The 9,675-nt window shown below is 46.4% G+C and overlaps 1 protein-coding gene and 1 pseudogene across 2 annotated transcripts; one reads left to right on the top strand and one right to left on the bottom strand.

Moving 5' to 3' along the window:
• Nucleotides 1–4,424: 4,424 nt before the first annotated feature.
• On the top strand, nt 4,425–6,488 carry LOC136506708 (L-type lectin-domain containing receptor kinase SIT2-like; annotated as a pseudogene).
• Nucleotides 6,489–7,720: 1,232 nt separating this feature from the next.
• On the bottom strand, nt 7,721–9,220 carry LOC136509638 (SWR1 complex subunit 6-like). Of its 2 annotated transcripts, XM_066504383.1 has the most exons (4): nt 8,974–9,220; nt 8,751–8,853; nt 8,017–8,120; nt 7,721–7,924 (listed from the first exon to the last, which is right to left on the bottom strand). In XM_066504383.1, exons 1-4 carry the CDS (start codon nt 9,082–9,084, stop codon nt 7,721–7,723), a joined length of 522 nt encoding a protein of 173 aa, XP_066360480.1. In that variant the 5' UTR covers nt 9,085–9,220. The 2 variants fall into 2 exon arrangements, with proteins under 2 accessions (XP_066360480.1, XP_066360479.1); XM_066504382.1 differs by having other exon boundaries at nt 8,751–9,220.
• Nucleotides 9,221–9,675: the final 455 nt, after the last annotated feature.

Raw genomic sequence — 9,675 nt, 5'->3', positions numbered from 1 at the left:
CTTGCTACCGTTGCTCGTGTTTGTCGTCGAGACACGCCACCTTTCAACCCAGCGGCGCTGACAGCGTTGATAGATCGGTGGCGTCCGGAGACACATAGCTTTCACCTACCATGCGGGGAGATGACGGTCACTCTCGAGGACGTTGCCATGATCCTTGGAGTCAAAATCCGAGGATTCCCAGTGACAGGAGACACGGAGTCTGAAGGATGGCAGCAGCGGGTTGAGCACTTCTTGGGATGTCCCCTAGCGGCAGTTGAGGCTAGCAAGAAACGACGCAGCAGTGGGGTGTCCCTGAGGTGGCTTTGTTAGTAGTTTCGGGAGTGCCCACCCAACGTACACGCCCAGACCATGACATACTACTGTTGGGCCTCCGTCCTGCACATGTTTGGTACAGTTCTCTTCCCTGATGGCACTGGAGACACGGCGTCCTGGATGTACATCCCGTGCCTTTGGAACTGGGAGGATGCTGGTAATAGGAGTTGGGGCTCGGCTATACTTGCCTTCCTGTACCATCAGCTTTGCGAGGCCTGCCGCCATCCTAGAGGCGTGCACGCTACAATGTCAGGGTGCATCACACTGTTGCAGGTAATAAAGCAAAGTTGTACAAGTTTCCACTACAATTCAATGTTTTTTCTTAACAAAAGTGATTAACATGCAAGTTTCCACTCTTTTTTGCAGATTTGGATGTGGGAGAGGCTTCCAGTTGGGAGACCGCATCAGCTTGATCCCCCACAACCTTGGTTTCCTCAAGGAGACGCAGTTGTCGCCCCTACCGTGGCACACCTCTACGAGCGAGCCCACGGAACTTACCACGTGTCACGCCACGCGTACATCAGCTTCACCAACGAGCTGGATACCCATTTGCCACAGCATGTAAGTTTCCCACCCTTTTGGCCTAATCGAGGATATGTGCACAAATTGAGCGTCGACTAGTTGATGACGACGTTGTGTACAGGTTGAATGGCGCCCATATCGGCGAAGCAAGTCACGGATCTCAACTTGAGCTCCTTGTGCACGGCAGACGAGGACATCTAGACGATGAGGACCCCCCCCCCCTTATTTGTTTCTATGCAGTGGAGTACCATCTCCCTCACCGTGTAGCACGGCAGTTTGGTAGGCTGCAGCCTTCTCTGCCCGAGGATTTCTCCACCAGTTGGCAGCTCCATAAGTACGTAACATGCAATATTTTGTTCGTTTCACATGAATGAATCATTGAGTAGGCCTTCATATTGCCGCTATGGTGTAAAATTTGCAGGTTCAGCAGACAAAAAAAGAAGAAGATCACCAACTGGCAGCTAGAGCACCAGTGCTACATTGATGAGTGGATGTTGATCGAGCAGAACAACATGGGCATCCACACCGTCCATCGTGACAAGGCATTCGATGATTACCTTATTTGGCTTGGTCAACGAACAAGGCTTCAATTGAGGCCCGCTTGGATAGAGCAAGACATTGCTGACATTGCGAGCGAGGATGAGGGCAACAACCCATATGACCAAGCTACCTGAGAAGGCAGGCAAGTTGAGATCGCCCCTGCGTTAGCCAGAGCTGTAAGTGATACAACTATTTCCATCTCTGAGGTCTTTACTATGATGGAGACTTAAATTCTTGTTTTTGTTGCATATAGCACGAAGATAATGAGGACAGTGGCCGAGCAAGGAAGGGCATTGATGATTCCTGTGGGCGATCCTGATGAGGCCTCCATGTTACGACGGCACATTCAGGTAGTCTCCTGTCATTCAGTTGATGTTACATCTTTATATAGTTTTGCGACCAACCCCACTTACTAATAGTGCTTTCAAAAAGCAGCGTGCCATGCATCGCCTCCGAAAGGTAGCTGCACGCCTTGGATGTAGACGTGCCCCGGATGTGACAGTCCCACAACAGCTTGGTGCTGGACCTTCTACTGCACATGTTGGAGGGACTTCATCTTCACATGGTGCACATGTTGGCGGGACTTCTTCTTCACATGGTGCAGCAACTAGTGCAGAGGGTGGTCAAGGACATGGTCCTTATGATGATGAAGGAGAACACCAGGGAGAAGATGATGAAGGACAGGGAGAGTACTATGAGCATGAGTATGATGAGATTGGCATGTCCCAGCTTGAAGATGCACCCCAAGGAACTCAAGGCCCCTCCGGTTCTGGATGTCCACAGAGGACGCTCAGACCAGTGGACAGGTACACTCCAGGTAACTATCCATTTGGGAGGGGAAAGCATTACGCTCGCCATCCATGTTAAGGTACATCTTTTGATATGGTAATCATGATACTTGGCTCAGATTTTAGCAAACACCAAATAGCTATGTGAAGGTAGTCTCATTAATGGTTTCTAACCTAGCTCAATATCCGCTAAAAGTTGTGAAAATGGACTACTGTAGGAAAAAAGAGAGACAAGGACAAAATGATGGAGCGAGCTAAAAGATCCAAAGACTTCATATGCTTCTTTTGTGCATGGACTATGTATGCATTGGACCTTATGTAATGCACTATGTATGGACCTTGTACTATGTTTGGACTATGTTGGATGATTGATGAAGCATATGTATGGACTATGTATGGATGTTGAATGTGTTGGACTATGTTGGATGTTAAATGTGTTGGACCTTATGTATGTATGGATGTTGAATGAATGTGTATGCCGGTGTGGTCATTTGTTATGTGAAATTCTGTATGCTCAGTTCATTATTTTTTGGTGAACCCAGGAGCTCGGCGTCAATTGAACACACACCGAGGGTGGGCACCTCGGCGTTTAGTCAATTGACGCCGACCCCTGGTGCATACTGGAATCCTTTGCCTCAAAGCGACGAGGTGCCCAACCTCGGCGTTCCGTAAATTGACGCCGAGCCGTTAATCTCGGCGTGAAAATATTAAACGCCGAGGTAGGCGACGACGCCCATGGCCCAAACATCAGCGTGGCTCGACTCGACGCCTAGCTGTCCGATCTCGGCGTGGGCTGACTCAGCGCCGAGGTTCGGCCCTAACCGCCGCGGTGATCCAAACCCTAGGGTTGGCGTGGGCTGACTCGACGCCGAGCCTCAGCCCAACACTTCACGTAAACGGCCGAGCCAAACCCTAGGGTTGGCGTGGGCCGAATCAACACCATGGTCATCTACCTCGGCGTCGTCCGACTTGACGCCGAGCCTATAAATCATAAAAAAGAAAGAATAAAGTATTAAAGACAGAGGTCTTCTAAACCTTTGGTATAGGTTGAAATCCTATTTGCATGATTCAAATGAAGAATCTTTCTCAACGATTCCTCTTCTACTAACACGAGTTATACTAATAACAGTAGACATGCTATATTTATGTTTGTTCCTGCATGAAAAACCGAAGGTTGGTTCGATTTCAATCTCCTATTTTTAGAGAGTCAAATCTTTTTTTCAGTTTGGGAATCAACCATAGTACATGGTAAACTGCAATTTATGAAATAGCGAATGCACAATGATTACACTCACATCAAAACTAACAATGGCATGTCGCAAACTAAACCTAGCATGCCTTAGGGGATTGAAAGAAACAAGTGATACAAACGTTGCAAAGGTACTACGATTACACACTCACATGAAAACTAATAATGGCATGTTGCAAACTAAACCTAGCATGCCTTCGGAGATTGAAAAGAACAACTCATACAAGCATTCCACATTCGGATTGACTAACAAAGGTTGGTCCTAATAATGCTCCCACATATTGAACTGAGTTGCGCCTTCCCCATAGTATCCTCCAGTTGACGGCGGCAGTGGCGGTGGAGAAGGAGGCCCGTGCTTCTTATGGTACGGGCACTGGCAGTATGGATTATTGCATACTGCCTCCTCTGCATCATTGCTGTTGTCGTCGTCCGACTTGTCCCTATTACCACTTCCAGGGCTATACTCTAGGTCAAAGATGCGTCTCTGTAGATATGTGATGTACTATTGATGGGGATAGATAGGAGGAGGGTCGACCCATCTAGTGAAGCCACAGTTATCTAGACAGCTTGAATCCTGAAAACCTATCTACCAATAAGTACTACTACAAACCAAATGCAAATCTAAAAAAGGAGAGAGTTCAAAGAAAATACAAATCATCGCGGGCATCTGACGGCCTCCATCGTCACAGTCGTTGTACATCTGCAAAATCCTAGTATTTCATCATTCAGTTAAAAACACCAGTCTAGCAAAGTTGGGTAACCGGCCAGAGCTGCAGTCAAATAAAGAAAGCTTGACCGGGTACCGGTCTCCGGCCGGCCCCATACATAATTTAGTTGTGTGGATTATTGTGGATACGACATACAGTATTAGCTTTCCATCGTTATCCTTGCTTTAGTTTAAAGCTTATATGCATGCTCACCCGGTCAAGCTTTACTTGCTTCCAGACACTCTCCATCGATACTGTGGAGAAGAGAACGAATCAGCTTTGGTTTGCCTCGCCTGTGTAGCTAATATGCATCGCCCTTGCTTGCTGCACCAGCAGCATCTCCTCGTCCCCATGCTCCTGCTCCTACTGCTGCTGCTGTCTGCCTCTTCCACTGGCGCCTCCGTTGGTGATAGTGAGTTCATATTTGATGGTTTCTTCGGTAACGACCTAACCATGGATGGTGAAGCATCAGTCTCTGATGGACTTCTGAGGCTAACCAGCGGGCAGAACCAGTCGCAAGGTCATGCTTTCTACACTTACCCTCTCAATTTTACAAGTGCCGCCGTCCCAAATAGCTCCTCTATTCCGTCCTTCTCCACAACATTTGTCTTCGCCATCATCCCACAGTACTATGGCATGAGTAGCCATGGTCTTGCCTTTGTGCTTTCTTCCACCAAGGAGTTGTTTAGTGCCTTGCCTGGCCAGTACCTGGGCCTTCTCAATAAGTGGACTTATGGCAACTTTTCAAATCATCTGCTTGCTATTGAGCTCGATACCATTTTTAACGCCGAGTTCAAAGACATCAACGACAACCACATCGGGATTGACATCAACGCCTTGAATTCCGTTCAATCAGCAGTTGCAGGTTACTATACTTCTGATGGGTACTTTAATAATTTGTCCCTCATCAGTACAAAACCAATGCAGGTGTGGGTGGACTACGACAGCAAGCACACCATGCTAAATGTCACAATAGCGCCTTACTTCTTGTTGTCCACCAAACCCAGCAGACCACTCCTCTCGGTTACATATAATCTTTCCTTCATTTTGCCAAATACAGCAGTGTACGCAGGCTTCTCCTCCGCAACTGGTGTAGTAAATAACTCCAAGCATTACATTCTCGGCTGGAGCTTCAATCTCAACGGAGAGGCTGCAGCACTCAACTACTCCGCCTTATCTCTCAAGGCTATCCAAGAACTCGCTCAGCAAGTTTCCACTCGCAATCATCACAACTACAAGACTCTAATATGCAAAGTTCTCTTACCAACTGTTGCAATTTCCATACTTGTTTCTGCTGTTTTCATTAAGCTCTACATGAAGAGGCGATTTAAAGCAAGGAAAACTGAAATAGAATGACAGAGGGAGTATGAGCCTCCATCTTTCACCTACAAAGATCTCTTGGCTGCCACCAATGGATTTAAGGACAGGATGCTTCTTGGCAGGGGAGGGTTTGGAAGTGTCTACAAAGGAGTGCTGCCCGTTTCCAAGCAGACAGTTGCTATTAAGCGGGTTTCGCCAGATTCAAAGCAAGGGATGAAGGAGTTCATGGCTGAGATCGTCATCCTCGGTCATCTTCGCCACCGCAACCTTGTGCAGCTGCTTGGGTACTGTCGCCATAAGCAACAACTCCTTTTGGTCTACAACTACATGCCTAATGGAAGCCTTGATTGCTACTTGCACACTCAAGATCACAGTACCACCAACCTATGCTGGGCTCAAAGGTTCCACATCATCAAAGGTATAGCATCTGGTCTCTTCTACCTCCATGAGGATTGGGAGCAGGTCGTCATCCACCGAGACATCAAAACCAGCAATGTCCTCCTTGATGGCGCGATGAATGCGAGGCTGGGTGATTTTGGCCTCGCAAGGTCACATGATCATGGAGCTGACGCTCACACCACACGTGTGGCAGGCACATGGGGCTACATTGCCCCTGAGCTGGCCCGGCTTGGCAAGGTAACCAAAGCAACTGATGTGTTTGCCCTTGGTGTGCTGATGGTGGAGGTTGCTTGTGGAAAATAACCAATCTGAGTGAACAACCATAGAGAGCCCCTTGCACTGGGTGACTGGGTGCTTGAGGCATGGCGAAGTGGTTCCATTACCCATGTCGTCGATCCAAGACTAGATGATTATGTGGAGGAGGAGATAGAGTTGGTCCTCAAGCTTGGCTTGCTCTGTTCACACTCTTCACCAAATGCGAGACCTTGCATGCGCCTTGTCATGCAGTACCTGCAAAGGGATGCACGTCTCCCATCAGACTTGGAGCCCAATAGTTTGCTGAAGATTGGTTTGGTTCAGGATGAAATACATGATCAGCATGCCATGTCATGTCCATCGACTGTTATTACTGATCTTTCAAAAGGGAGGTGACACTGCTGTGCTACTTTATGATAATTATCTACAGTGTGCTCTTGCTTAGTGTTGGTACTGCACCACCGCTTATGTGTTGTACTGCTCTTTAGTGGAGTTTCAATGAATTTGGAGCATGTATCGAATCTCATGATGTTGTTGACTTACTATGAACAAGTTTCATTTGAGATTATTCAGCTAGCATTGAGGAGATCAATACATACTAAATATAATATTATGGCACTAATTAGCTATGTGCAGCACAAGAAGCTAAAGACTATTGTGAACGTGTATGTTTTTCCTTTCAGAATGTTCTAAAATTTTGGTTGAATTTCTGGCGAGACTGGTGACTACTCAGGTCATCTAAGAACCTCCATTTGTTAGCAGACTAGTTGTCTATATTTGATTTAGCAAATTACTTTTTTATGCTATTAAGATGTGCTCACATTTGAAGCAGGCTCAAAAAGAATTTATAGTAGGAAAGATTCCATTCGGATCATACCATGTGCTACTAATATCAGCCACTCTGCTAGATGGGTCCAAGAATTAGCATAGCATTTGCAGTAATATGTATTTGGCATTTGTTTACCTAATGCTAATTAACTAGCATATTAATTTACATACCAATTCACATCTACTACCAGAGTACAGTTGTGTGCACATTTGATTCACCAAGAAACAATGTCAAATTACTATTTAGATATACTGAAATGATGGTCGACTTACAAGAGATCTACCTGGCACCTGCAACTACAGTCTACAGTGTATTGCTGAGAAAATAGTTTTCTACCACTTACCTTACCAACCCACTCCTACAGAGTACAAAACATACACAGCAAGAATACACTTGTAAGTTGTAACAAAATGTGTTTTATTGGCACAGTGAGGCACATTTTGTTGGAGACATAAAAAAAAAGTCCGAGAAATGATTTCCAAGGGTGAACAATGGCAGTGACAATTATAAATATTACGAATTCAGGACAATAATAGCAAATTATTGCAAATCAGGCTAAGCTAAGCATAAATGCAGCTAGCATAACATTTCTGACAGAAAAGTGGCTGGCCTACAACCTAGCAATTTCAAATTCTGCACATAGCTAATATACAACCAGTTTCCTCCCACTTACCTACCCCACCATACAGACTTACAGAGTACAAAACATGCACAGCAAGCATATCCTACTGATCAAACCACAGATGAACAATCATTAGGGAGTGGACATACATGTAGAGTAGCATGTATATCCAGTTGGTCAAGCCACAAATTTCAGGCAGCGCGTATCATTGTGTATGACTTGACAGCGGCAAGAACAGAACCGTGTTCCACACCTCACACATGTATAGTTTGCAGAACTACCACAGACTGAACAGTAGTGCCGTCGAGATGATGTGCTTGGTGGACCCACAGCTGCCCTCAAATATGTCGGAACATGAGAAGGCAGGGATTCCAGATTTGCCTGTCACAGTTCCAGAGTGAGAATCTTCTAAGTACCCTCCTTAGAAAATAAACATGATGAGAAAGAAACTTGTAGTATACAAGGTTACTTACTTCTTGTAAGACATCCATGAATGATCTTGCTGCCCGCTTCTCCAAAGCTTTCCCTTGCCTTGTCTTGCGTTTCATAATCTTGGACTGCTTCTTTTGCATGAGGACTGTAGAAATGAAATTCAAAAACAAAAAATGGCTTACATCATCGAACTTTACAGTGGATAAGTTGAATGCACATCCACAGAAACTGTGAACACAGGAATCTGTACAGTTGACAAGTTGTAGCCTTGTAGAATGTGGAGTTCAAACATATGTATAAATAAATTACTGACTTTAGGGTTAGGGGCATTCCAGATGCTAACGACACAAGGTTAACAAGCTGTAGGCTGTAGCATGTGGACCTCAAAGGTGTCCAAACGACTGGCTTTAGGGGCAATTTCCAGATGCTAATAACAGTCACTTAGAGATTTTGTGGTGTTATTCATGGCAGGTGTGTTTTAGCAAAAGTATGTTTCAAACATTTCCTTTGAAGGATAGTTTTAATCCTTAATCATTGAATCCTTTGCAAGGATAAGAAACACAGAAGGCTGTTTTTTCTCTCTGCAAAATTGATACTAGAAGTGATATCAAAATATGCCCTACACAAGAAATCTGAGTTTCAGTACTTGCCGTTTGCAAACAGTAACATTTTGTCATCGAGCGTGTACATACTGATACTGTATCTACCTTATCCTTTTTCACATCATGGCATTACTGTTACTATTACTACGAAGATAAATGAGAAAGGAACTGACCAGGGTCTTCCTCATCCGTGGATCCATACTCATCATCATTAAGATCCACCACCTCAACACCGGCATTGTCGCTCTCAAGGGCTTCAAGGCGAGCTAAAGCAGCCTGCGTGGCATCACAGATAATGAGGTATCCATAACCGGGCAGCAAAGCATAAATGGCAGCTTGGAATAGGAGGAAGAAGGGGAGGCAGGAGCAGCCAGTTGACTTGAATCTCCTTGTTACCTGGGCGCGGTTGTCAGAGCTGGCGAGCGCGGACGCCATGCGCGAGGCCATCCGGCGCGTGCGGGCGCTGGTCCGGCGGAACGGCCCGATGTTCTCTTCCTCCCCGTCCATCTCCGGTCGCCAGCAGCAGCAGGCTGCGGCGGGTGGCCCTTGCAGTGGATGAGCCGGCAAGTGTGGAGTCGCACAGGCGTGGGCGCGTGGGATTGAGCGGGCGGCGGCGGTGACTGTTGACTGGTGAGCGGAGGCGGCGGGCGGCCGGCGGCAGCTGGCAGGTGATGCCTGCTACTGGGCTGCGAACTCCGGCGTCGGCTCTTCTTCCTTGTCTTCCCATGGGCTTTCAGATGTTTGGGCTTCTCTTCTCTCAGCTTCAGTGGAGAAGCAAAGCAATTAACCCCAGCTCCTCTCTGCAAGAGACCGGATAAGACTTCAGAATTGGAGGGATCTCACACCGTGTCCATTCCATTTGCATTAACCAAGGATCACAGTAGTTTATTACAGCATCCAGGTTCAGAGTTACAGCTCAAAAAAAGAACAGCACTAAGGGACACAGTACTTATACTTTGCACAAGTCCACACTCGCAGAGGCACCAAATTCACTCATCAGCCAATCAGCATGCTTCACTGACCTCAAATAGATACCTCGACTCTCTTCGTCTGCTTCTCGTTGCTCGTCTCGTTGGTCTTGCTCTCGTTTAAACCGAA

Source organism: Miscanthus floridulus, chromosome 15 (genome assembly GCF_019320115.1).
Source record: "Miscanthus floridulus cultivar M001 chromosome 15, ASM1932011v1, whole genome shotgun sequence".
NCBI classification, from domain to species: Eukaryota; Viridiplantae; Streptophyta; class Magnoliopsida; order Poales; family Poaceae; genus Miscanthus; species Miscanthus floridulus.
This window is presented reverse-complemented; position numbering and strand designations above follow the sequence as displayed.